Here is a 27,726-nt window from a genome sequence, read left to right as displayed (position 1 = left end):
GTGACTCAGCGTCACTTAGAGTCAACATGGCCAAACTTAAATGGACCGATTTCTTCAATCCCTGGCCTCGGTCAGTGGGTTAAGGATCCAGCATTGCCTTGAGCTGTGGTGGAGGTCGCAGACACGGCTCGGATCCCAAGTTGCTGTGGCTTGGTATAGGTCGGCAGCTGTAGCTTCGATTCTACCCCTAGCCTGGGAACTTCCACATGCTATGGGTGCAGCCCTAAAAAGTGGGAAAAAAAATTACAACCACCACCAAAGTGGTAATAATAGCAGTTAACATTTATGGAGCACTTCTAACGCATGTGATTGCATTTGAACCTCCTAATATGCTATTCTGAGATAATAGAAAATAATATTGGTCTCTGCCCCAGTTCCCTGACACAGAGCTCTTGAAACCCTTGTAGATTCGCAAGTGATCAGGACCCTAGGAGCATCTTTTGCTCTGTTGAGGTCCCTCTGATCGGGCTCCTGGATGGGGCTGGTCACATCTAGACCAAGTCATTTTTAGAAGCTTGGATTGTTCAATGCACCCTCCATCCTCCAGAAAGGGGAGAAGGTTGAAATCAGAAGGATGCGTCCATAAAATCTCAGAGAGCTTCCAGGTTGATGAGCTGGGAGGGTGAGGCACCCCAGTTCCATGGGCAGAGAGACTCCTGTGGTCAGGACCCTCCCAGAGCTCCCTCTACGTATGTCTTTATCTGGTTGTTCATCTGCATCCTTTAATCCTGTTCCCTGTGATTGGCCTTGGAAGTGGGGAGCAATCTCGTTGAATGGAGTCTTAACCCGTGGATTCGGATGCTCTCATCAGGCAATGTCAGAACTGAGTTAAATTGTAGGACATCCAGCTGGTATCACAGAGAACTGCTTGGTGTGGGGAAAACTCCCATACATCTGGTGACCAGATGTGTCAAGAGGGAAGTGTTCTGTGTGGCAATAATGTGATTCACCCCGGAGACACGTGCAGGGAGCCACAGAACTGTTTGATGTGTGAAACCCACAAACACGCCTGGTCACCAGAGTTTTCCGGGTAAGTGGTGCTGTGAGTAGAGAGAAGGAGACACAGCGGAGTTTTGCTTCTTTAGAGAGGCCAAGACAATTCAGTGGGGTGGGGCGGGGGGAGAGTCTCTTGGTGCTGAGACTCCTCTGTGTCTGTACACAAAAGGGTCAAGTTGCCCCTCGACATCACACCATACGTAAGAGCATCTCAACATGGTCACAGATGTAAATGTAACAGATAAAACTATAAGACTCTTAGAAAAAAGCATGGGAGTCAATCTTGAATCTTAGACAATGATTTTTATTTTTATTTTTTTCTGTTTAAGGTTGCATCTGCAGCATTTGGAAGTTCCCCGGGCCAGAAGGAGAATTGTAGCTGCAGCTGGAGCCTACGCCACAGCCACAGCAACACTGGATCCAAGCCTCCTCTATGACCTAGGTTGCAGATTGCAGCAATGCTGGATTCTTAACCCACTGAGCAAGGCCAGGGATTGAACCTACCTCTTCAGGTCCTTAACCTGCTGGGCCACAATGGGAACTCCTAGGCAATGATTTTTAGATGTGACCCACAAAGCGTATGTGATAAAAGAGGTATTAAAAACTTGACTTAATTAAAACTGATTTTTTTTTCTGCAAACAATATCAAGAAAATGAGGAGTTCCCGTCATGGCGCAGTGGAAATGGATCCGACTGGGAACCTGGAGATTGCAGGTTTGATCCCTGGCCTCGCTCAGTGGGTTGGGGATCCTGCATTGCTATGGCAGTGGTGTAGGCTGCAGGCTACACCTCCAATTAGACCCCCAGCCTGGGAAACTCCGTATGCCACAGGTGGAGCCCTAAAAAGACAACAACAACAACAAAAAAAAAAAAAAAAGAAAGAAAGAAAGAAAGAATAAAGGTCTTAGATATTTCTCCAAAGAAAATATACACAAGGTTAAAAAGCATATGAAAAGATGCTCAACATTTGTTCTTAGGAAAATGGATCTCAAAATCGTAGTTCACACCCTCTGGGATGACTATGGCTCTCATCAAAATGACATCGTGACCAGTGCTCTCCAGGATGTGGAGACATTGGAACCCACATTTATTACTGATTTAATGTAAAATGTTGCAGCCCCTTTGGAAAATAGTACAACAGTTCATCAGATTGTTCAATGCAGAGTTACCACATGACTTAGGCATTTCCCTCCTAGCTGTGCATGTAGGTAAATTGAAAACATATGCCAACAGAAAAACTTGTCGAAGAAGTTCCTGTTGTGGCTTAGTTGTAATGAACCCGACTAGTATCCATGCGGATGTGGGTTCTGTCCGTGGCCTCGCTCAGAGGTGAAGGAGCCAGCATTGCTACAAGCTGCAGGATAGGTCACAGACGTGGCTCCGATTTGGCGTTGCTGCGGCTGTGGTGTAGGCCAGCAGCTGCAGCTCCAATTCAACCCCTGGCCTGGGAACTTTCATATACTGCAGATGCAGCCCTAAAAAGACAAAAAAAGAGAGGGAGAGTAATATGGTTATAAAAAATGATCTCTCATAGGTGTCTCTGGAAGAGATATTCTTCGCAGCTCCCGTCCCTCAGTGTCATCCTTATATTCGTGAATGAAGCTCTGTCGGTTATACAACGGGCCATCGCCAGCATCATCAGCCGGACCCCCCCTCAGCTGTTGAAGGAGATCATCTTAGTGGATGATTTTAGCTCAAATGGTGAGCAACTTGCTAAAGGAATCATAGCAAAAATGACCGTTTGTTGACTGTGGTAGGCTGAAAGGGCTTTTAGCTTCAAGTTTAGGATAAAAAGTGGGGCTTCTCGGAGTTCCTGTCGTGGCACAGTGGTTAACGAATCGGACTAGGAACCATGAGGTTGAGGGTTCCATCCCTGGCCTGGCTTAGTGGGTTAAGGATCCAGCATCGCTGTGAGCTGTGGTGTAGGTTGTAGATGCGGCTTGGATCCCGCTTTGCTGTGGCTGTGGTGTAGGCCGGCAGCTACAGTTCCGTTTAGACCCCTAGCCTGGGAACCTCCATATGCCATGGGTGCAGCCCTCAAAAAGGGAAAAAGACAAAAAAAAAAAAAAAAAGAAAAAAAAAGTAGGGCTTCTCATGGACAGGAAAGAATCTTTCTCTCTTTCTTTCTTTCCTTCCTTCCTTCCCTCCCTCCCTCCCTCCCTCCTTCTTTCTTTCTTTCTTTCTTTCTTTCTTTCTTTCTTTCTTTCTTTCTTTCTTTCTTTCTTTTTTTCTTTCTTTCTTTCTTCCCTTCCTTCCTCCTTCCTTCCTTCTTTCTTTCTTTTCTTTCCTTCTTTCTTTGATTTTTAGGGCTGCACTCAAGGCATATAGAAGTTCCTAGGCTAGGGGTATAGTTGGAGCTATAGCCGCCGGCCTGGGCCACAGCCACAGCCACGCCAGATCCGAGCCACGTCTATGACCTCCACCACAGCTCCCGGCCATGCCAGATCCTTAACCCACTGATCGAGGCCAGGGATCGAACCCGCATCCTCCTGGATCCTAGTTGGGATGGTTAACCCCTGAGCCATGAAGGGGACTCCCACAAAGAAAGGGATTCTTTACTGAGGGCTGTTTGTGCTGGGACATCCGTCTTCCCAAGGTCAGGGCAGAGGGTCATCATCTCGTCTCCACAGATGAGGAAACAAAGGTAGAGAGGTCGCGGGGTATGGCTCAGGTGCGTGGCGAGTCCTCGGTGGAACCAAGGCAGGCCCAGGGCTGTGTGACTCCAAAGCCACCCGTGCCCATTCCTCACACCGGAGGGGAGGGACACCCGAGAGAAGGAGAAGGGTCCAAAGGCAGAATCCCCAGACCCCAAGAAGGGATTCGGAATGGTCCTCTGGGAGGAAAACCTCAATCTTCCTCCCCAGTCCTCCTGGAAAGAAGGGAGCTCTGGCCGCTGAGACTGTCCACAGCGGCAGGATCTCTTGCTCATGTCATGCCCCCTCCCCAACCTGGTCCAGACCCCCAAGGACGACATGCGGAGAAGTGGGGGAGTGGGCTTGTCTTCACTTTATGGATTTCAGAGTCTTGGTTCCTCCCTTCCATGCTCCACACCCTTGGGTTACAACCTCTCCACGCTCCGGTTTCCTCATCGGCAAAGCACGGATGTCGACAATAACAACCATCCCGTGGACGAAAGGGAGAATTAGAGATACTAATGGCAGCTAACGTGGTTTGTTCTAAGCACCTTACACACTATTAACCATGAACAATTTCAATCATTACCACAACCTATGAGGAAGGACCTGCTTTTTTGCTTATTTCCCAGATGCAAAAAAATAAGGTGTAGGCTCGTCAAGAAACTTGCTCAAGGCACAACTGGGAAGTGACAAACCTGAAATTTGACTGTAAACTTTAGAGGGCAGAGCCCTAGCTCTAGCCACTGTGTTCTTGGATATGGATTACAAATAGCATCTAGTGCATAGTAACCTCTTAGCTAGTGTTAGCTCTTCGTTTGATTAATTTGGGGTGCCAGATAAAAAAAAAAAAAAACTAGAACTGAAGTCACAAAACCAGAGATCTGGGCGAGCAATAACGAAGACATTTCAGGTAGCAAGGGCTGTGAAGCAGCGGCTCATGGGAGGCAGAATTGTTTCTTCTCTGGGAGGATCTTTAGGTACCAGATAGGTTACTGCAACATCAAATTAAGGATAGTTTGGCCAGAGGAGAAGAGATATAGGACCTCTTAAGCTTTCCCTTTTGAACTTCCAAACCCTGAAAATAACCCTTTCATGATTTTAAATACCTTCTCTTCAATATAACTGCAATATAACTGCACAAAAAATAAGAAGGTACAATTCCTTAGCAAAATTCCGCTTAAAACCAAAGAAAAGAGCATGGTAGATTTCATTCACTCAGGAGCATGGAGATTGATACCAAGTTTCACACTTGATTTTCAATCAAATAGTAGGAGTTTGATTAGGAAGACCTCTTGGAGTTCCTGTTGTGGCTCAGTAGGTTAAGAACCTGACCTAGTGTCCAAGAGGATGTGGGTTTGATCCCTGGCCTCACTCAGTGGGTTAAGGATCTGGCATTGCTGTGGGCTTCATTGTAGGTCACAGATGCATCTCAGATCTGGTGTTGCAGCTGTAGCTCTGATTTGAACCCTAGCCTGGGGACTTCTTTCCATATGCTGCAGATGCCACCTTAAAAAAGAGAGAGAGGAGTTCCTGTCATGGCGCAGTGGAAACAAATCAGACTAGGAACCAGGAACTAGGAGGTTGGACCAGGAACTAGGAGGTTGCAGGTTCGATCCTTGCCCTCACTTAGTGCATTAAGGATCCAGTGTTGCCATGAGCTGTGGTGGAGGTCGCAGATTAGCCTTGGATCTGACGTTGCCGTGACTGTGGTGTAGGCTGGCAGCTGTAGCTTCAGTTAGATCCCTAGCCTGGGAAGGAACCTTCATATGCCACAAGTGAGGCCCTAAAAAAAGGCCAAAAAAAAAGGAGAGAGAGGAGAGAAAAGAAAGAAAAAAACTAAACAATATGAGAATAGCAAATTTTGTTTGCATAATTTGGGGGATAACTTTAGAAGCTAGAAGCTGGCAAGGAGGTTAGTCTGGGGTTTCTGTCCTAGATGGTCCCTGAGTAGGTCAAGTAGGGATATCTAAAACAAGACAAAATAATTTCATTTGTCTTTGCACTTCCCAGAGAATCTTGAGAGCTTCTATGTAGAGAAGATGTTTCAGGCTCTTTTCTATCCATCAGCATCTCTACCTTAGTTGGGCCAAGTCTGTCCCACTCTTTCTTGTAGGAATTTCTCAACATGTATAAATTACGTGTAACAGTGCCTGGTACCTATTAAGCAGTGATATTATTCTGGTACAGTTGAACTTCAAAGGAAAGGAGGTTAGGAAAGGTAACATTAATTCTGAGTACGGAACGGAGAGGAGACGTAGGTGCAGGGGAAACACTGCCTGTTTTCTCAGTCAAGGCTGTAGAATTGCCCATCCTAAGCTAGAGGCAGTCCAACCCCTGCTATATAATCGCATCAAATGTATGCACCACCTTGATGATTGCATTCAGAATTTCTGAAAGTGCGCATTTGGTTGGCAGGAGAGTTAAAGGCACACTTGGATGAGGAGATTAAGCTTTACAACCAGAAGTCTCCAGGACTCCTGAAGATAATACGGCATGCCGAGAGAAAAGGTCTTGCTGCAGCTCGAAACACTGGCAGGGAAGCGGCCACAGCCGATGTCGTTGCCATCTTGGATGCTCATGTGGAAGTGAATGTGGGATGGTGGGTGTCCAGGGGACTTCTTTTGGGAAAGGGGGGGAGAGGAGATACTGTACATATAAAGACTACACCATAGGATATTGCGAAAGTACGGAGGATGGACAGATCTTAAACAACCAGAAGCTCCAAAGACAGGATGCTTTTCTCCCCAGGATTTTGGTTGGCTGAAAGAAGTAGTCTAGTGTCCAATATGCTTGAAAGTTTTTTTAAACTCTTTTTTTTTTTTTTAGGGCTGCAGCCACTGTGTATGGAAGTTCCCAGACCAGGGGTCCAGTTGGAGCTGTAGGCACCGGCCTGCACCACAGCTCAGAGTGATCCTTCACACACTGAGCGAGATCAGGGATCGAACGCGAAACCTCATGGTTGCTAATCAGATTCATTTCTGCTGAGCCACTAGAAACCTCATGGTTACTAATCAGATTCATTTTTGCTGAGCCGCTAGGGGAACTCCCTAGGCTTGGAGCTTCGACAATTGGATCCTGACCTTGACTTTGCCAAATACTTTGACTTTGAATGAGTCACATCACCAAACTAGACATCTGTATCCTTATCTGTAAAAGGAAGCGGTGATCTTTTGGTCATCCCTAAGGTTTTTTCCCCATGAAGTTACCAAACACACAGAGAGCTAGATGTTTTCTCTGGAGAATGTGCAGAGTCAGATAGTAAAGAGACATCCTTTTGGAATCAGGGGGACCCAAGAGATCATGGAAATTCAGGCGGATACTGATGGTCCTGTTCACACCGGCTTGGGGGTGGTATTTGGGTACCAATTACAGATCTGCTCTCGACATGGGCCAGCAGCTAGTAGCCCCAGCTCTCCAGAAAGCTGCAGATTCTCTGCATTCTGAAGAGTTCTGCTCATCACCAGCACAGCCCGAATGAAGAGGGTGCTTGGAGCAGCTTTGTCTGCTTGCTTCTGTTGTTATTCACTCTTCCTCTAGGGCAGAGCCCATCTTGGCTCGAATTCAGCAAGATCGCACTGTGATTGTGTCGCCTGTGTTTGACAAAATTCATTTTGACACCTTGGAACTGGAAAAGTATGCCCTGGCAGTTGACGGGTTTAACTGGGAATTGTGGTGCCGCTATGATTCATTGCCAAAGGCCTGGGTTGATCTGCACGATGTCACTGCTCCCGTGAAGTAAGTCCGAGTGGACTCAGGGAAACTGCTCAGCCCCTGGGAAGTCAGGAATGGATGGGGGGTTGGGCTTGGTTTGCCTTTGGTGGTAGGAATGGGGTGGGTTGGGGGGAGTGGAGGACACCGGGCAAAGGATGGGGGATGGAGGGGAAAAAAAAAGCTGATCTTAGCTAAGACATTATGGATACTTTGGGCCATTTAGGGGATTTCGAAAGACAAAGGAAAATATACGATGTTTTCAAAAACATTTAGGCCACATTAAACATTTGTCAGGCTATGAAGCAGGGATCGATACCAAGATGAAGAAGATGTCACTCCAGCATCATTTGAGAAGGGTTGTGACAGCACAGGGGGTGAGGGGAGACTCCAGGTACTTAGTTCAGCCTGAGGGTTTGGAAAAAGCTTTTAGGATAAGGAAAAGCTCGGGTCGGTCAAGTTTCAAAGGCCAAACCATCACTGGGCTCCCTACCCCTCACCTTCATCCCAACCCAGTTATTCCTCGTCAAGGGACTGGTAACTCTCGCTGTGTGCTCTGTAGGAGCCCTTCCATCATGGGCATCCTGGCGGCCAACAGGCTCTTCTTGGAAGAGATTGGATCCCTGGATGGAGGGATGGCGACCTACGGAGGCGAGAACGTGGAACTGAGCCTGAGGGTGGGTACATTTCCATTCTCATTATGGGACAAGCGGAAGGGGAAAATAATAGGGAGGTAGTAGGATCTCTGGGATCCTGCAACAAGCCTGGATATTATTGGCCCTCTCAAGAGGTGGACACATTCTTGTGTTTCCAGGTCACTAGGGGTGGGCTATGAAACTTCTGGAACTTTCCGGTAGAGGTCTGTATACTCTGGGAGACGTGGGTGGGGAGATGGTGTCCCTGTTTCCCTGAGGACTCCAGGCATTGTCCAAGCATCTCCTGAGATAAGCCCACATTGGGACAGACAGCTCTCGAAAAGACCAGTCAAAGGGGAGTTCTTGTCGTGGCTCAGCAAAAACGAATTCGACTAGGAATCATGAGGATGCGGGTTCGATCCCTGGCCTCACTCAGTGGGTTAAGGATCTGGCATTGCCATGAACTGTGGTGTAGGTTGAAGATGCGGCTCCCATCTGGCATTGCTGTGCTGTGGCTGTGGTGTAGGCCAGTGGCTATAGCTCTGATCCAACCCCTAGCCTGGGAACTGCTATTGGCTGTGGGTGTGGCCCTAAAAAGACAAAAAAAAAAAAAAAAAAAAAAAAGAATTGGGGCTAATAGGGAGTTCCCACTGTGGTGCCGTGTGTTAATGATCTGGCTTGTCTCTGTGGCGGCTCTGTTTCATTCCCCGGCCCGGTGCAGTGCCTTAAAGTGTCTGGCATAGGTTGCAGCTGAGGATGGGATTCCATCCCTGGCCCAGAACTTCCATATGCCGTGGATGTGGCCGAAAAAGAAAAATATAAAAATAAAATAAAATGTAGTGGAGTTCCCACTGTGGCACAATGGGATCAGCAGCGTCTCTGCAGTACCAGGATGCAGGTTCAATCCCCAGCCCAGAAAAGTGGGTTAAAGAATCTAGCGTTGCTGTAGTGGTGGCATAGGTAGCAGCTGTGGCTGGGATCTGATCCTTGGCTCAGGAACTCTGTATGTTGCAGGGCAGCTGAAAAAGAAAAAGAAAAAAGAAAACAATCAGGGCCAATAAATTCAACCCATCATAATCAATTTGGGACAGACTTCATGTATAAAATATCCCTTCCATAGTGTTAGAAACGCCGAGGGAAGGAGGCAGAGACGGGAGCAATGAGATCTCAAGCAGGTTTATCTGTCACGGAGTAGCTGAGCGGAGAGAACTCAGGCTCCTCCCAGTTTAGGAAGTAGCTAGTTACTGAGGGAAAGGGGTAGTTTCTATTTGTAGCACAGCTTGGGGATAGAATAAGAAACAGAGAAGGAGTTTGCCTTGTGGCATAGCGGAAATGAATCTGACTAGGAGCCATGAGGTGCGGCGGATTCCATCCTTGGCCTTGATCAGTGGCTTAAGGATCCGTTGTTGCCATGAGCTGTGGTGTAGGTGGCAGATGCGTCTTGGATTCTGCATTGCTGTGGCTGTGGTGTAGGTGGCAGCTGTAGCTCCAATTTGACCCCTAGCCTGGGAACCTCCATATGCCCTGGGTGTGGCCCTTAAAAAAAAAAAAGAGAAAAGAAAAAAGAAACAAGGAAGATACAAGTTATATTGTTATAATTTAACAGTTTCTCCAGCTATTTTTTTATCTTACAGTTTTGTGTTTCATTTTGTGCAGTTACCATCTAACCCGTTATCCTTTTTGCCCCTTCTGTATAATCTGAAAGCCAATTCTTCGGTTTGCGACTGTTCTTGTGAGTTTAGCCGTTAATCTTCTAGCCTAAACCCAAACTCTTAGAAGAGGCAGCATAAGGTAGTGAAAATTAGACCGGTATTAGAGACAGACAGACTTAAGTTCAAATCCTGCCCTGTAATGCAAAAGTTTGTGTTGTCCTGGACAGCACACCAGCTCTCAGAAGCCATACCTGCTACCTCCAGCCACCCTAGCATGGTGAGTGACAGGTGGCTTACATTCAGTAAATGGTTCATGACAAAAATAGTGATAAGGATGTCAGGAGCAACACAGCACTGTGAAAAACATTGGGCCTTGGCTTGGCTAATTCTCTGTGCACTGAATGTCTATAAAGTGGCTCTTTTTCCTTCTTCAAACTCCAAAATTCAGTGCTCGAGACCAGGGGCCCTCTGGCCCATTGTGGACTTTGGAGGAATAAGATAATGTCCTTTCCAAAGCTTTTCCCAACCTGCTGCCTTCCTCGTCTTTTCAATGGAGACTGATGGACCTACAGCCATAGGTAGTAACCAGTTAGGACCCAGCGAGGACCCTGCACTTGCATGTGAACAAATAAACATGGAGTCCCTCTCACAAGAATTCTTTGGCAGAGAAAATTATTATTATTATTAATAAAATTATTATTGTTATTATTTATTATCAAGATCCATTTTCCTGCTTGTGAAGTGAAGAGAAGCGACCATGTATCATCTCCTCCTAAGGGTGATGGGGCGTTCAAATGCAATAATTAATTTAATTTAATTTTTTTTTATCTTTTATCTTTTTAGGGCCACACGCATAGCATATGGAGGTTCCCAGGCCAGGGGTCTAATCAGAGCTATAGCTGCCGGCCTACACCACAGCCACAGCAGTGCCGGATCCTTAACCCACTGAACGAGGCCAGAGATCAAACCTGCAACCTCATGGTTCCTAGTCAGATTTGTTTCCGCTTCGCCATCATGGGAACTCCCCTAAATGCAATAATTAATTTTAAATGGTTTATAAAGATATTAATTAGAGTCCTTGTTTGGCTTCTGTGTTAGAGGCCAAAATAACACCAGCTTAAGGAAGATGGAATCTTTTTGTTTTTTCTTTTGTTTCTTTTTGTCTTGTTAGGGCCACATCTGTGGCATATGGAAGTTCCCAGGCTAGGGGTCTAATTGGAGCTGTTGCTACTGGCCTGTGCCACAACCACAGCCATGCCAGAACTGAGCCGCCTCTGTGACCTACACCACAGCTCATTGCAATGCTGGATCCTTAACCCACTGAGTGAGGCCAAGGATCGAACCCGTGTCCTCCTGGATACAAGTTGAGATCGTTAACTGCTGAGCCATGACAGGAACTCCACTTTTCCTTTTCTTGATCAAGCAATTTCACGCACATCCAGGTTCCTGCAGCCATGTGCCTTTTCAAACCTCTAAGCACTTGTGAGGATCTGCGTTTCTCTAGTAACAGACCTCGGAGAACATTAGAGCTGCATGGGGTGTTTTATTCTGACACCTAGAGGCCACGGCCGTGATGTTTCCCATGGATGTGTATAAGGAGGGCCAACGGGAGAGAAAGGAAAACCAGCTCTGGTCCAGCATCTTGATATTACTGGCCATGTGCCAGGGATGAACACCATCTGGGGTCAGAATCCATCTCTGGCATTGACTAGCTGGTAAATGTGGGCACGTTACTTTAACGGGGATAATAAGCATAGTTACACGATGAGGGTTAAATTCATGAGAAACATCAGCACGGTCAGTGGCGCAAAGTAAACCATTGTTACCAGAAGCAGAAGCGTCATGTCCCTGCGTGTGTGTGACTCAGAGGGAGACAGAGAGGGAGGGGAGGGAGGGAGAGAGGAGAAGGCAGGCGATGAAGGAGCGGGCATTTGGCAAGTGGGAATAGGTCGAGAGTCAATCTGAAAACTGTCGGTCAGGAGTTCCCGTCGTGGCGCAGAGGTTAACGAATCCGACTAGGAACCATGAGGTTGTGGGTTCGGTCCCTGCCCTTGCTCAGTGGGTTAACGATCCGGCGTTGCCGTGAGCTGTGGTGTAGGTTGCAGACGCGGCTCGGATCCCGCGTTGCTGGGGCTCTGGTGTAGGCCGGTGGCTACAGCTCCGATTCAACCCCTAGCCTGGGAACCTCCATATGCCGCGGGAGTGGCCCAAGAAATAGCAGCAGCAACAACAACAAAAAAGACAAAAAGTCAAAAAAAAAAAAAAAAAAAGAAAAGAAAACTGTCGGTCAAGGATCGGAGTTAACATTACTTCCTCAGGGACTATGCTGACTTTTAGCTTTTGACTCGAATTTAATGTTTCTTGTGCCACCAGTTAATTTTTTCTCCCTTAAATTCCTGTGGATTGGAAAACTCCTTTAGGAAATATGAAGGATTTGGATTTTTTTAAAACTGATTGGCTACAGACCATAAAATCTGAAAACAAATTAGAGGTAACCTCCACTTGATGGTGGGAGCTAATGAGGAGAAAGGGAGGAGGAGGATGGAAGGAAAGATGGGCCCCAAGTTAAAAATCTTAGATGATGCCATGTCCTTTGGTCTTCCCGGCAGCCCCCATGGTGTGTGTTGTCCTTTGTGCCACTACAGTGACAGTACCCGATCCTTAACCCTTGGCACCACCAGGGGACGCCGTAAGGAAGATTGTTTTGTTTTATTTTGTTTTGTTTTATTTTGTTTTGTTTTATTTTATTTTATTTTATTTTATTTTATTTTATTTTATTTTATTTTATTTTATTTTGTCTTTTTAGGGCTGCACCCACAGCACATGGAGTTTTCCAGGGGTCAAATCAGAGCTACAGCTGCTGACCTACACCACAGCTCACAGCAATGCCGGATCCTTGACCCACTGAGTGAGGCTAGGGATCAAACCAGTGTCCTCATGGATCCTGGTCAGATTCGTTTCCTCTGAGCCATGACGGGAACTCCAGGAAGATTGTTTTACATGAATAGGTTAGGAGGCAAACAGAGATGGGAGAGGAGGAGGATTGAATTTACACTCTTTATTATTTATTTATTTATTTTTGTCTTTTTAGGGCTGCACCTGCAGCATATGGAGGTTCCCAGGCTAAAGGTCGCATCAGAGCAGTAGCCTCCAGTCTATACCACAACCACCGTAACGTGGGATCTGAGCCGCATCTTCGACCTATACCACAGCTCATGGCAACACCAGATCCTTAACCCACTTTGCGAGGCCAGGGATCGAACCCGAAACCTCATGGTTCCTAGTCGGATTCGTTAACCACTGAGCCACAACGGGAACTCTGAATTTACATTCTTTTAAAAGTAGTTCCAAGATGTGGTCTCTAGAGTCAATAGGCCTCTCCCTTATTGGCCTCGGGGTCCAGCCTGCCCAGGAGACTTCGTTTTCTCCTTCTTGCAGGTGTGGCAGTGCGGAGGCAGAATAGAGGTCTTGCCCTGCTCCCGGGTGGCCCACCTGGAGAGACACCACAAGCCCTATGCCTTGGACCTGAGTCTTCCCCTGATGCGTAACGCCCTGCGAGTGGCCGAAATCTGGATGGATGAGCACAAAGACATGGTCTACATGGCCTGGAACATACCTCTCCAGGTTGGACTGGGCACTGGGCAGAAGCGGCAGGGATGGCGGAGGAGGAGGTGGCTGTGGTTATGGTGGGAAATGGGAAGAAACAGAGCAGACGTGCCACCCCAAGCCGGAAAGCAGTGAAGCCCAGTCCCAACATTAATGTTTGCGTGCTGAGCACTAGTAGTAAGTCCAGGCACTGGTGAGTCAACACAATGTACCTCTGATGTTGGGTTTATTTTATATTCTTTCTTTCTTTTCCCTTTTTAGGGCTGCACCTGCAGCAAGTGGAAGTTCCCAGGCTAGGGGTTGAATCGGAGCTGCAGCTGCCGGCCTCCACCACAGCCACGGCAATGAGGGATCCAAGTTGTATCTGTGACCCACACCAAAGTTTGTGGCAAAGCCAGATCTTTAACCTACTGAGGGAAGCCAGGGATCAAACCTGCCTCCTCATGGATACTGTGTTGGGTTCTTAACCCCCTGAGCCACAATGGGAACTCCTGGTTTATTTTACTGTTCTAAGTTTACAGATAAAGAAACTGAAGCGCAGAGAATTGAAAGGAAGTTGTTTAAGGTAATAAGATAGTAAGAGCAGAGATAGGATTCAAACCAAGGAAACTTCTAGATTCCACGTCCTTCACCTATCATCTCTACTGGGGGATTCCTTGTGGGGTGGGGTTGGACATGAATTCACTGTCTTAAGAGGACACAAACATGGAGGGTGGAGTGTGGGTTGGTGGGAGCAGGCACTGTAATCCTGTTGGATTCACACGAACGACAGTGATCTTCTCGGCCAAGGCCACATCATTTGTCCTTGTCCTTGAGGCCTGTGTGATAGGCCATCTTCTGTTCCCAAGCTGTGGCTCAGAGCTCAAGGCTTCTTCCTCTTTGACTCCCCACAGATATCACATCTAGAAAATCTCCTTGAGCCTCCAAAGCCTGCTGTCAGAACATTCCTCTGGGAGTTCCCGTCATGGCGCAGTGGTTAACGAATCCGACTAGGAACCATGAGGTTTCGGGTTCGGTCCCCACCCTTGCTCAGTGGGTTAAGGATCTGGCGTTGCCGTGAGCTGTGGTGTAGGTTGCAGACGCGGCTCGGATCCCGCGTTGCTGTGGCTCTGGCGTAGGCCAGTGGCTACAGCTCCAATTCGACCCCTAGCCTGGGAACCTCCATATGCCGCGGGAGCGGCCCAAAGAAATAACAAAAAGACCAAAAAAAAAAAAAAAAAAAAAAAAGAATATTCCTCTGAAAGCCTTTTCTGGCCCTCTGGAGTTGTATCTTGCTGTGAATATTCTCTCAGACAGGAGTGGTCTACAGCAGCTTGCCAATGATGAGATTCAAACCCCACCATGCAGGCCTTGCCAGTGCCTTTGAAACCAGAAATTCCTGGGGGTCGAGCCTCCTCCGCTTTCCCTGGAAAACTGTGAATTATCAAGGTTATCTTATAGGGAATCAGGAAGGTACTCAGCTCCCCCATGCATCACCCATACCCTTTGGTGGAGTTGAGGGTGTTAACCAGGGACAGATGGGCTCCGTGTTCTCTTTGCAGAACTCTGGAATCGATATTGGAGACATTTCTTTCCGAAAGGCACTCCGGGAGAAACTGAAATGCAGAAGCTTTGATTGGTATCTGAAAAATGTCTATCCGGTCCTGAAGCCAATCCACAGCATCGTGGGCTATGGGAGAGTACGTGTGATGAAATCGCATTTCAGATTTTAAACGTTTGGCTGTAAAAGACAGTGAGACCCAAACCGCATGACTATCCAGACCAGGGTTTCCAAAACCCATCCTCCCCAATTCCCTTCCTTCTCCCAAATCCTTCCTCAGCTTTTTGCCCTTGAATCCTCTCAGTTTCAGCTCTTGCTCCCCAGTTCCCTCTTTCTCTCTGCCTCTGGTTCCTTACTTTGCTGACTGCAGCCCAGGCTCTGACCCTCACAGTGTCTTAGGCAGCCAGGGTGTTTGGCCTCGCCCACCTGAATGCAGGCATAGGGACCCCTTCTTCATCTGTGCTGTGATGGTCCAGGGGTGGGTGTTCCTAGGAAGTGGGCATCACAACAGAGCCTCACTTCGGGCTTTGTCTAGTGCAAGAAACTGGCTGCCAGGATCCCAGACCCCTTCTCCCTTTGGCTGGTTGTTTCTGGCATCCTTAAGAATATTAGTCAGGTTCTTAACCTGCTGAGCCACAACAGGAGCTCCTCTGGCATCCTTAGAGTACGGGGAGAATGCACAGCCTGGGAGCCTTGGGGACCCTCCTTCTCTGCCTCTTCCCTACAGCGTTGCTGTGTGTTTTGCCCCTTCAGATGAAAAACCCATTGGATGAAAGTGTCTGCCTGGATCAGGGAGCTAGTCCACACAAGAGCCCCATCATGTATCGCTGTCATCAGTACAGTTCCCAGGTATTTTCCACAACCTTCCCCGCCCTGACAGGTTGAGTCTGCTGTGGCTCAGCCCCTGGCTGATCTGGGCTTGGAGTTAGATGATGGGGATGCAGGAGCTGAGCACCCTGGGTAATGGGCAAGGGTGAAGCCCAAGCCTGGGCTTATAATAAGCACTTCCAAGTTCAGTTGAGAAGTCATTCCATTTCAGGTACAGAGAGGATGGTAGAAAGGCTATGCCCTGTCATATTGATTCTCCGTAGTAATATCATCATTGGAAAACACCTACTGTCCCTTCCTTTCTCCCATCCTCCCACTGCCCTGCCCATCCTCCCTCTGCCTTCGTGTGTTCTGGAAGGTGACAGGTGATACCACCTGTGGCTTCTTCTATAGGGAAGGAAACAGAGGCTTAGAGAAGAGAGAGGCTGAATGGAAGTCCCTCCACGGGATAGGAGAGATCTGGCACCACGTGGAAGGTGTACCCAGGGACGTTTTCCATCTATCCTGTTATTTTTCACTTTGCCCTTATAAGAATGTATTGAGGTATGCAGGGGAGATAGCATTTTCATTTCAGAAATGAGAAAACAGACAGGAAAACATCCCATTTGCCCAAGCTCACTGAGCAAGGCAGTGAAAGACTGAGAATTTGCTAAGTTTCTTGACAATAAGCCCAGAGCTGGGGTTTCTTCTTTTTTAGGGCCACACCGCCACATCTGCTCCATGTGGAAGTTCCCAGGCTGGTTGTTGTCAAATCGGAGCTATCGCTGCCAGCCTACCCCACAGCCACAGCAACGCCAGATCTTGGACCCACTGAGCAAAGCCAGGGATTGAACCTGGATCCTCATGGATACTAGTCAGATTTGTTTCCGCGGCACCACAGTGGGAACTCCCTGTCCTCTTTCTAGAATCAGCTGGGGCTGGGGGCTGGGGAAGAGAGCAGAGGGGACTCTTCGTTACCCGGGAAAGTTCAGTGCTTACCAGTGGTGACTGGGTGTCTAGGGGACCCAAGCGCAGTCTTTATGCCCTCTGTGAAGTCAAGGGCATTCCCTCTAGTGTCCATGGAAGATCCTTTTGTCCTCTTTCAGAATGTCTACTACCACCTAACTGGGGAGTTCTACGTGGGACCACTGATTGCTAAGACAGATGCTGAAGATAACTGCCTGACAGACCCTGGCAAAGGGGAGAAGCCCACTTTAGAGCCATGTTCCAAGGCTGTCGAAAATGGACTGTACATACATTGGGATTTTAAACCAGTGAGTCCCATGTTTGGTTTTGTTTTTAAAGATAGAAATTTTGAATGTAGTCTGAGAAGTGCACCTTTGCCCTGATAGTGTTTTAGAAAGATGGATTTTGTGGTAGTGTGTAGGGAAAAGACCAGACATTTTTCTAGTCTGGGCATAAAACACTGGGCAAAAATTCCTGAGTCTGGGAGTTCTCTTGTGTCGCAGTGGGTTAAGGAGCTGGTGTTGTCACTGGCCTTGTCGCTGTGGCGGCTTAAGTCCCTGACCTGGGAACTTCTGCGTATGGTGGGTGTGGCAAAAAAAAAAAAAAAGAATTACTGAGTCTGTTGACCAAGGCGGAGTGGCCAAGGGGAAAAAAATCTTGGAATCTGTTGCTACTTAGCAGTTAAGAGTTTATCTTCCAATCCTAGTTCAGTCACCTTTAGCAATTTCCTTCTCTCTGAGACTCAGTTTCCTCATCTCTAAAATGGAGAAGAGAGTATCTAGGTTATAAGCCTGTTGGGAGGATTAAGTGAGATAACATGTGGAAAGCATTTAGCATGGTGCCTGGCACATGGGACGCACTTAATAATATTAGCTTGCTAATACTAGTCTTATGATTAATGAAAATCAGAGAGTCTGGAGCCCTGGGCTGATATTTGGCAGGAACTGATGTAAAAGCCCTGATGTAGGAGTTTCCCAGTTGTGGCTCATTGGGTTAAGAACTCGACATAGTATCCATAAGGATGCAAGTTTGATCCCTGGCTTTGCTCAGTGGATTAAGGATCTGGCATTGGTGCAAGCTGTGGTGTAGATGAAGCTCTGGCTTGGATATGACCCCTAGCCCTGGAACTGCCATATGCCACAGATGTGGCCCAAAAAAAAAAAAAAAGTGCCCTGATTTAACACTGGACTAGAACAGGGTGGAGGGACCCTGGCAGAAGTCACATGACAAAGGCACGAGGGACTTGGTTAACCACAGTCTACACGTGAATTTACTATGTGATAACGCTGCGTTCTTAAGTCACTTTGGCAAGAATGTGATGTCCTGAGGGAGGGAGGTGATGCTTTGTCTGTGAACTATTTCTGAGCAGGTTGGGGCACATGGACAGTCTGACAGTAATTCCTAACTTAAAGCTTGGCGAATCTGCTGCCAGCTATAGCCTGTCTCCAGGAAAACATATAGGTGGCAACCTATGTGCACAATTTTACATATAATTTCAGAGGGTTTGGGGATCCTGGATTAAGTTTCTCTGAGCTAGACAATCTCAGTCTGAAGGCAGAGGAGGGTAAGTTCTGTCTTCCTACTCTAAGCTCCAACTATATGGAATTATATATAATTCTATGAAAGGCCATGTTCCCTGTCCCTAGGCCCTTTAGTACATGTTGTTCCCACTCCTTCCCTGTCTCCACTGGGCCAAATAAAAAGTGTTCCTCTGGCCCTGGAGATGGCTGTCTCTGAGATGTCATCTGTGACTCCCTAGGACCAGGGTGGGTGATTCTTCTGTGTGTTCTCAGGGCCCCTCTTATAGGTCTTGTCTCATGATTTCTTCTAATTGCCTCCTCGCTTGGTTCTTTCCATCGTTAGACTATGAGCTGGGATGCAGGGCCTGGGTTTTGCTTGGTCTTTTCTCTCTAGCATTTAGCACATTGAAGGCTACAGAGCAAATGAAAGATTGGCAGACCTGGAGGTGTGAGCCTGGAGAAGTGAACCCAGAGAAAAGATGATGCTGTCTTCCTGAGTGAGAGGAGGTAGACTTGTTCAGTGTCTGCAGAAGTGCAGAACTGAGACCAGTGGCTGGAGATCAAGGAAGCAGAGTTTGACTTAACATAAAGGGCAGGGGGAAGACCTTCTAACAGCCTAGCAGCTTAATCTGGCTTACCAAAGAATGGGCTGCCTGGCAAGGTGGTGAGATCTGTCAGTTGGAGTCACCAAGAAGAGCATGTTTGAACCTCTGGCAAGCCTAGTGTGCTAAATGTGATGTTCAGATGCCCTTAAAGTTATCTTTTGAGTGCAGAAATATTATTACAAGTTTACCTTGGTTTAAAAAAATATTGAAATGATTAAAGTTATAAACATGACCCAAGTTTTTCTTTAAGCTTTTATGTTCAGTTTAGAAATATTATTACTTCACTATAAACTTAGCAAGCTTTAATAATCATTTATTTTTTTTCCATCTGTATGACTTTTATTTGTTTTTCTTGCTTTATTACATTGGCTAGAATTGTTAGTATGTGTTGAATAAAATGAGTGGGGAGATTAGACCAGTTTCTGGAAGAGGGATTTTCTGAAAGGGATTGCCTTAAACTGGTGCTAATCTATCTTTACATTTTTGCTCTAATTCTTCAGGAAAACTGTATGGTCCTAAATATTTCTTTCTCAGGAGCTTTTAAGTTATCAGTTGAATTTTTTTATTTTTGCTTTTTTTTTCTAGGGCCGCACCTATGGCATATGGAGGTTCCCAGGCTAGGGGTCTAATCAGAGCCTACACCACAGCCATATCAATGCCAGATCAGAGCCACGTCTGTGACCTACACCACAGCTCATGGCAACGCTGGATCCTTAACCCACTGAGCGAGGCCAGGGTTCAAACCCACAACCTCAAGGTTCCTAGTTGGATTCGTTTCTGCTGCACCACGATGGGAACTCCCCGAATCTTTTTTAATGGTATAGGGCTATCAGATTATTTCATCTTGACTGAGTTTTGGTGGTTTATGGTTTTTGAGGAATTGGTCCATTTCTCAAATTTATGAGTATAAAGTTATTTATAGTATTTTATTTATTCAGATTTATTTTTACTAAGATATAATTGACATATTATTAGTTTCAGGTACATGATATACTATACATAATTTTGTGTTTATTGCAAAATGGTCACCGTGATAAGTCTAGTTATCATCCACCACCATACATAATTACAGTTTTTTTCCTTGTGGCAAGAACTTTTAAAATCTCTTCTTATCAACTTTATAGGGGATTTTATAATTTAATGAATTCCCTTGAACATTATAGACTGTATAAATTTAATGCAATAATTTCTTTCTTTCTTTTTTTTTTTTTTTTTTTTTTTTTTTTTTTTTTTGTCTTTAGGGCTGTACCTTCAGTGTATGGAAGTTGCCCAGCTAGGGGTCAAATCAGAGCTGCAGCTGCCAGCCTACTCCATAGCCACAGCAATGCCACTTCCAAGCCACGTCTGCAATCTATACCACTACTCCTGGCAATGCTGGATCCTTAACCTACTAAGCGGGGCCAGGGATGGAACCCACATCCTCATGGATACTACTCAGATTTATTTCTGCTGTGCCACAACAGGAACTCCCAAGCGTAGCAAGTACTTTACAATAGTAAATATACACAGAATCTTTCGCAATTATTGTGTTTGATTCTCTTCACATCTATTTTTTATCCTAAATCTGAGGATTACAGCTACTACGTATGCTAAAGAAATAATGATGATATCCTAAACATTCTGAAGGTTTCCTTGCCAAGAGAATTTTGGAAAATCACTTTCTCAGCAGACTGACATGGATGACAGAACACAGATTTGGGGGAGTTCCCTTGTGGCTACAGATTTTGCAGCTGGTTAAGGATTCAGTGTTGTCACTGCTGTGGCTCAGGTTCGATCCCTGGCCTTGGAACTTCTGCATGCCATGGTGTGGCCAAAAAGAAAAAAAAAAAATACAGATTTTGGCTGGTGTGAGCTCTGATGCTGAAGGACATTGGGGGACATTTTGCCCACCACTCTGATGGCCAGGCTGGGTCCCTTTTTATGATCACCATGCCAAGAATTCCAAAAGTGAAAGAGGGAGAAAACCATGTCAGTCCTGCATTACCTGATTTCAAGTCAGGTTTGGGTCAGGTCTTGCCACTTAACCCTTTCATAGCCATCTCATCTCTTGGGACCACAGTTCTTTCAGGTGTGAAAATGATGTTTGAGGGCACGTTGCCCCCCTCCCCCCCGTTTGTGTCCTATTTTCTTTGTTGACACAACCCACACATTGGCTGAATGTTGGTTGGAAAAGGATGGAAGACTTAAGGAGCTTTTTTTCTGCCTTGAATATCAGGACATTTGGATATATTTAAAGTCAGTAGAAAGGGAATCTGCCAAGAGGGAGAAATCAGAGAAGGATGTCAGACAGGAAGAGCGTTTCTCCGGCATCGAGGCTGGCTGGGCTCCGAGCACAAGGCTGACAGTAGAGACAGAGGCGGGGCAGCTCTTTTGAGACGGCCACCCCCACCCCGAGTAGCACCCTGAGATTGCTCATTGGCATTTGGGAGGGGGCTCAATTGGCTGGAAGCGCGGTCTTCTTGACAAAGGGAAAAATCAAGGCATGTAGTGGAGGGAGCCTCAAGGGCTGGGTGGAGGGATAAAGCCTGTTAAACAGGCCTGGAAGAGTAGCCCCAAGGAGTAAGCCAAGTTCTGAGGCCAGACTGCTCTAGGCACTTACTTTGGGGCCAGGCGTTCTCCGTCAAGTGGACTCTTTCACAAGTGTTCTGTGGTCTGGAGTTAGGGGCCCAGAGAAAGGAGCCGGGGGAGGGATGGAGGAAGTTCAAGAACCAGAGCCAGTCCTGATGACTGATGCTGGGTGGGGGCACCCAGGGAGGTAGGGAGGTGACAGCAGAGGGAGTCCACTGTGGCAGGGGGCAGGTGAAACTGGGGGTGGGGGAGCAGTTTATGATCGGCAGAGATGAGAGGCAGGCAGGTGAGGGTCAGAGAGGGAGCAGAGCATTTGGATGTAAAGTGGCGGCCCTGCTGGCATTGAGAAAACACGGGGTGGGTCATTGAGGTGGCAGCGAGATGTGGGCTTCTCATCTGACATCCAAATGGATGCCGTGAGCTCTGAGGGTAAAGGGAACTTTGCCCAGGCACTAGCGTAGATCCTGCAAAGGGATGGAGAGGGCTGTGGGGAGGGAAGAACGAGGAGAAGCGGACAGGCCCAGGTCAGAGGGCATGACCTTCAGGGTCAAGATGAGCAGATGGGGAGCAGATGGGGAGCAGAGAGGGTCGGGGTTTGGAGGCGGCGCAAGGGAGCACAGAGAAGGATGCCCTCCTTCCCTCGTCCCTGTTAGGATAGGGAGAGGCAGGGGAGAACTAAGCTCTATTGCACATCTTGCATGTCAGGCATAGAGCCCGAGAAATATTCACCCCAACGTTTACCTGATAATAACTCTAGACCCGTTTTATAGGTGAGGAAATGGAGATTTAAAGAAGTTAGGTAGCTTGCCCAAACCTCTCTGTTCATGGTGGAGCAGGGATCTAACCCTGACAATTGGACTTTTTTTTTTTTTTTTTTTTTTTTGCTGCACCTGCAGCACATGTAAGTTCCCAGACCAGAGAATGAACCCATGCCACAGCAGTGACAATGCTGGATCTTTAACCAGCTGTGCCACAGGGGAACTTCCAACTCTTCGACTTTAATGCCCTTAATGTTCCCAGTAGGAAACCTCAGTGACACCCTCACAACAGGGGAGGCGGGAACCGCCCCCCCAGAGAAAACAGGTGGAGAAAATAGGCTGAGATTCCTGAACGGGCATCTGCTCCAGCCCTACCGCACAGCCTCGCCAAGGGAGGGAGGCAGGGTCCTGCTGGGTTTCACGGGCTCAGGGGTGAAGACGTGGAATGGAGGGTCGAGTAGACAAGGACCAGGGTGCTCCAAGCTGCATCCTCCCTTGCCGGCGGTGCTGACCCGAGGCTACCATGTCAGGAGAGGTGGGTGAGCGCTTAGGAGCCCAGCACAGCATTGCTTACTCCTGGCTCAGTGGTGACTTCGCTGTGGGGCCAGGAGAGGAAGCCCTGGATGGTCCCTCTCTGCGTTCGGTGATGCTCCGTTTCTCCTCCGGAGCATCAGGCTCGCGTCTGAGCATTGCCGGGAGGGTGGGAGCTGGGGTCGTGAGGCACCACCAGGGGCTTTCGGTACCTTACCTCTTTCTCTTCCCATCCAGGGAAGAGCCGTCATAAACAGAGCCACCAAGCGATGTCTGGAGATAAAGAAGGCCTCTCTAGATGGCTACCTGCTTGTCCTCCAGACCTGCACTGCCCAGGTGTGGACAATACAGTATACTGTCCGAAACTGGGGGTCAAGCTAATGTCCAGCGAGCCTCAGGGAGCCTGGCTTCTTGACACCGGAATGGCTTTTACATGCAACGCTGCTCAGCTGGGGGAGGGGGAGAGAGAGAGAGAGAGTGTGTGTGTGTGTGTGTGTGTGTGTGTGTGTGTGTGTGTGTACTGCAACTTCAGCCAGGACTCTCCCGAAACATGCAACAAATAGACAAGTAATCTTAAAAACAAATCCCTCCAATCACCCCCCCCTCCCCAGCGGTTTTCTTTGGGTTACTCCCTCTCTCCCATATCAGGGCTTCGGAGGCCGAGGGGAGAAGAGGACATCTGACTAGCCAGCCCCGCTCTGCCCAGGCTGTGAGGAAGGTGGGAAAATCCAGGTTCCTCTGGGTCTTTCTCAAAGGAGCTTAGAGCATCTAACAGATTTGATTACCTGTTTCCTTCTAAATCCCTGAAAACTATGGGGAAAACGAGGCTTGAAACAGAGAGGCATTGCTTACTGGGGCACGAAGAAGGGATTGTAGGCAAATGCTGAATCAGGGGTCCTCTCTGCTGCCCACTGGATAAATCCTTTCCTGTAGGTGGTGAGTTAGGGGGATGTAATGTCAAGGGTTGCCAGTTTTGGCCAGGTCTTGGAGATTGGTGGGAGTGGGCGTTAAGTTGGGAGAAGAAGGGAGTTCCCATTGTGGCGCAGTGGAAATAAATCTGACTAGGACCCATGAGGTTGCAGGTTCGATCCCTGGCCCCGCTCAGTGGCTTAAGGATCTGGCATAGCTGAGAGTTGTGGTGTAGGTCAAAGACATGGCTTGGATCTGGTGTTGCTGTGGTTGTGATGTAGGCTGGCAGCTCTAACTCCAATTAGACCCCTAGCCTGGGAACCTCCATGTGCCACAGGTATAGCCTTAAAAAATAAAAATAATAATAAAAAAGGAACAGGTTAAACAAATGTATAACTTCTAGGAGTTCCTGTTGTGGCTCAGGAGGTTAAGAACCCAACTAGTGTCCATAAGGACACGGGTTTGGCCCCGCTCTGTGGGTTAAGTATCCAGTGTTGCTGTGGCTGTGGTGTAGGCCGCAGCTGAAGCTCCAATTCAACCCCTAGCCCAGGAACTTCCATATTCTGCAGTTGTGGCCCTAAAAAGAAAAACAAAACAAAAACAAACAAATGTATGACTTCTAGCTTCTGCTCAGTATATTGAAGGGAAAAATGTAGTTCATAGCCAAATTTTTTAAAAAGTACATGTCCAATATTCTTTTTTATCTTTTTTTTTTTTTTTTTTTTTTTTTGTCTTTTTGCCTTTTCTAGGGCTGCACCTGCGGCATATGGAGGTTCCCAGGCTAGGGGTCTAATCAGAGCTGTAGCTGCCAGCCTACACCAGAGCCACAGCAACACAGGATCTGAGCCACCTCAGTGACCTACACCACAGCTCACGGCAACGCCAGATCCTTAACCCACTGAGCAAGGCCAGGGATCGAACCCGCAACCTCATGGTTCCTAGTTGGATTCGCTAACCACTGAGCCATGGAGGGAACTCCTCTTTTTTATCTTTTAAAATTTTTTTTTATTTAAAAATTTTTTTTGCCACATCTGCAACCTGTGGCAGTTCCCAGGCAGGGATCAAACCCATGCCACAGCAGCCACCCAGTCCACTGCAGTGACAATGCCAGATCCTTAACTCACTGTACCACAAGGGAACTCCAAAGATACAGTATTCTTTTTTTTTTTTTTTTTGCTTTTAAGGGCTGGACCTGTGGCATATGGAAGTCCTATGGCCTATACCACAGCCACAGACAGGCCAGATCTGAACCTCATCTGTGATCTACACCACAGCTTAGCTTAATATTCTTAAACACGTGAAAAAAATGTTTAACCTCAGTCACAGAGTAATGCAAATCGAAACTGTCCTGAGGTCATTTTCACCTAACTTGGTGAAAATGAAGGCGTGTGATGACACATTGGTTGGCAGTGCTGTGGGAAATGGGCAGCCTCATACTTTGATAGGAAGGGATGCAAACTGGTACAATCCTTTTGGAGGACTATGTGGTAATATCTAAAAATACCATCAGTGCCTTTTTTATTTGTGCCAGTAATTCCACCCCTAGGAATTTACAGCTCCAAACACACAAAAAAATCCTTATATATGAAATAATTCTTTGCGGTCTGGCTTGTAATTGTGAAATGTTGGAAGCAAACCACATGCTCAGACATCAGAGTGTGGTCAAGTACATCCACCCCGTGGGGCACTAGGCAGCTGTAAAAAGAATGAGGACCATTTTTTGAAACTGCTGTGGAGTGATTTCCGGCACAAAAGGGGGAAAAAAATAGCATCGAATGTACATGTCTTTTAGGTAAGATATAAGGAGGAACTATATATGCGTTCATTTCTGCAAAATGAAACGACAAGCTAGAAACTAATGAGATTGGTTACCAGAGGGTGGTGCAGGTTGGGAATAGGGTGGGAAGGACTGGGTGTAGGAACAGGATGGAAGATGCATGGCAAGGGAGTGACACTTCTCAGAATATATGTTTTTTCCCTATAATTTAAACTTTTAATTTTTTTATTTCTTTTTCTTTTTCTTTTTTATTGTTTTGGCTGTGCCTGCAGCATATAGAAGTTCCTGGGCAGGGATCCAGCACAAGCCACAGCTGCGAACTGAGACACAGCAGTGAGGACACCAGATCCTTAACCTACTGAGCCACCAGGGAACTCCCTATAATTTAGATTTTTAGAACTATGTTATATTTCATATACTTAAAGCACAAATACATAAAACCAATAAGAATCAAGGGAAGCCCCAAATGGAGTACAAATAAAACCAAGTGAACTTAATTATACTTTGCAATTTTAAATGCACACACACACTCAGTATCTAGCATCCAGATCTTGGCTTATAAATATTTTCCAGTGAAAGGAATTAGGGCTCTCTGGAAAAATAGCTGATTCTCGGGTTTGGGAGCTGTGACGTTTTGCTATGTTGGGATATAAAGCACTTCTCAAAGAATGATGGGGACAGGTCACAGACTGCAGCAGCCAGATTCCAGGGACTCCTACTGGCCAAATCTAGGATTGGGTTTAGTGGAGCATTAAACTAAACAATGGTTTTATTATATAGATGATAAGCCATAGAATAAAATAATCCATGGGTCCATAACAATGAGTGAGTGGATAAATGGACAGATGGACGAATGAATGAATGAGTGTGGAAAAGGAAAAACTCTTCTTTATAGTAGGAAACTAACTAATAATATGGGAAGAATTATGAAATTAGAAAATTATTTGGCAATCCCCATAATTAAAATTGTTTCAGACAAGAATCATCAATGGTTGCTTTTTTGTTTTGTTTGTTTGTCATCTTTGTAGGGCTATACCCACAGCATATGGAGGTTCCCAGGCTAGGGGCTGAATCAGAGCTGTAGCTGCTGGCCTACACCACAGTCACAGCAAAGCAGATCTGAGCCACATCTGCAACCTACACTACAGCTCGTGGCAATGCTGGATCCTTAACCCACTGAGAGAGGCCAGGAATCGAACCCGAATCCTCATGGATACTAGTCTAGTTCTTAAGCTGATGAGCCACAAGGGGAACTCCAGTTTTTGTTCTAATTTTAACAAACATAGTTTTTTTTTTTTAATTTTTAGTTTTTTAAATTTTTTGTTTTTTTGTTTGTTTGAAGAATGCAGGGCTTGATGTGGGATCTCAGTTCCCAGACCAGGGACTGAACCCAGGTTGCAGTGCTGAAAGTGCTGAGTCCTAACCACTAGACCATTAGGGAACTCCCTAATTTTAACAAACATAGTTCTTCTTCTCCTTCTCCTTTTCCTCCTCCCCCTCCCCCCGCCCCCCTCCTTCGTCTTTTTAGGGCCTCACCTGTGGCACATGGAGGTTCCCAGGCTAGGAGCTGTAGCCACCGGCCCACAGCACAGCCACAGCAACACCAGATCTGAGCCGTGTCTGCAACCTACACCACAGCTCACAGCCATGCTGGATCCTTAACCCACTGATCGAGGCCAGGGATCGAACCCGCAACCTCCTTTTTGAAAAAAAACCTCATTTTTCCTCAGATTTGTTTCTGCTGCGCCACGACAGGAACTCCACGAACATAGTTTTTAACTGCAAACATTGACAAGTGTAGTTTCAAGGAGTAAACCTGTCTCAAGAGATTTCAAGATTTCTACTGACTTTGGAAGGATAAAAATCACATCTCTCAATGTTGCTAGGTGTCGTTTGGCCTTCTTAACAAAGGCCCGAGGCAGAAACTCAAATTTGTGACCACAAGATAAGAAACAGGTGCCGTCCAAACTTCCACGGATGTAAACAGTTGTGTCGACATCCCTAATATTTTTCCTTCTTCCTCGGCAAGTCCTCACGTTCAGGACTCGTGTTTTCCAAGCACCTTGTCAATCTTCTTTATTCTGTAAAGGTTCTTCATTAATTGCTAAAGAAGGCTGGTGGTTTCTGTTTCCAATAAGTTTTTCTAGCCAAGGCTAAATGGAAGAAAGTGGGCTTATGCTTTCCTGTTTTCACAGGTGCTTTGTCCCGAGCCTGTCTGCTGTCCCCAGGTCCCGGCTGCTCCCCCGCACTTCCAAGCTCCCTGCTTCCCCTCCCTGCCGGGCCTTCAGCGCCTCTTGACTGGTGTTGCCATGTGAGAATTCCCCAGCATTTCTTGGGAAATTTCTGTGTTTTTCCAAATTTCCAATTTCAAGAAAAAACAGTGGAAAAGTTAGGAAAACAGGAAAGGGCTTGATCATTCTCCTGTGAGAATGAAAGCTTCGCAAGGGACAGAGAAGTCCCGAGGAACGTGAGAGCAGGAAACACTAACACACAGAGTCCAAGGTTAAGGATG

The 27,726-nt window shown here is 46.8% G+C and overlaps 1 protein-coding gene across 1 annotated transcript in view; it reads left to right on the top strand.

Annotated features, from left to right (window-relative positions):
• The window catches only part of GALNT8 (polypeptide N-acetylgalactosaminyltransferase 8), a 42,076-nt gene extending 14,564 nt beyond the window's left edge, over positions 1-27,512 (top strand). The window contains exons 3-12 of the mRNA XM_013988444.3: positions 2,531-2,697; positions 6,048-6,231; positions 7,170-7,367; positions 7,903-8,017; positions 13,066-13,251; positions 14,775-14,912; positions 15,527-15,622; positions 16,687-16,854; positions 22,766-22,899; positions 27,410-27,512. Coding sequence (XP_013843898.2) covers positions 2,531-2,697; positions 6,048-6,231; positions 7,170-7,367; positions 7,903-8,017; positions 13,066-13,251; positions 14,775-14,912; positions 15,527-15,622; positions 16,687-16,854; positions 22,766-22,899; positions 27,410-27,512 — 1,489 coding nt within the window. The remainder of the gene's footprint in view (positions 1-2,530; positions 2,698-6,047; positions 6,232-7,169; positions 7,368-7,902; positions 8,018-13,065; positions 13,252-14,774; positions 14,913-15,526; positions 15,623-16,686; positions 16,855-22,765; positions 22,900-27,409) is intronic.
• The last annotated feature ends 214 nt before the right edge of the window (positions 27,513-27,726 follow it).

Source organism: Sus scrofa, chromosome 5 (assembly GCF_054392235.1).
Source record: "Sus scrofa isolate SSC_HxYL_T2T_F1_AM1 chromosome 5, Sscrofa_HxYL_maternal_Yorkshire_Landrace_v2.0, whole genome shotgun sequence".
Taxonomy (NCBI): domain Eukaryota; kingdom Metazoa; phylum Chordata; class Mammalia; order Artiodactyla; family Suidae; genus Sus; species Sus scrofa.
Note: the sequence above shows the minus strand (reverse complement) of the source record. Positions and strands in the feature narration are given on the sequence as shown.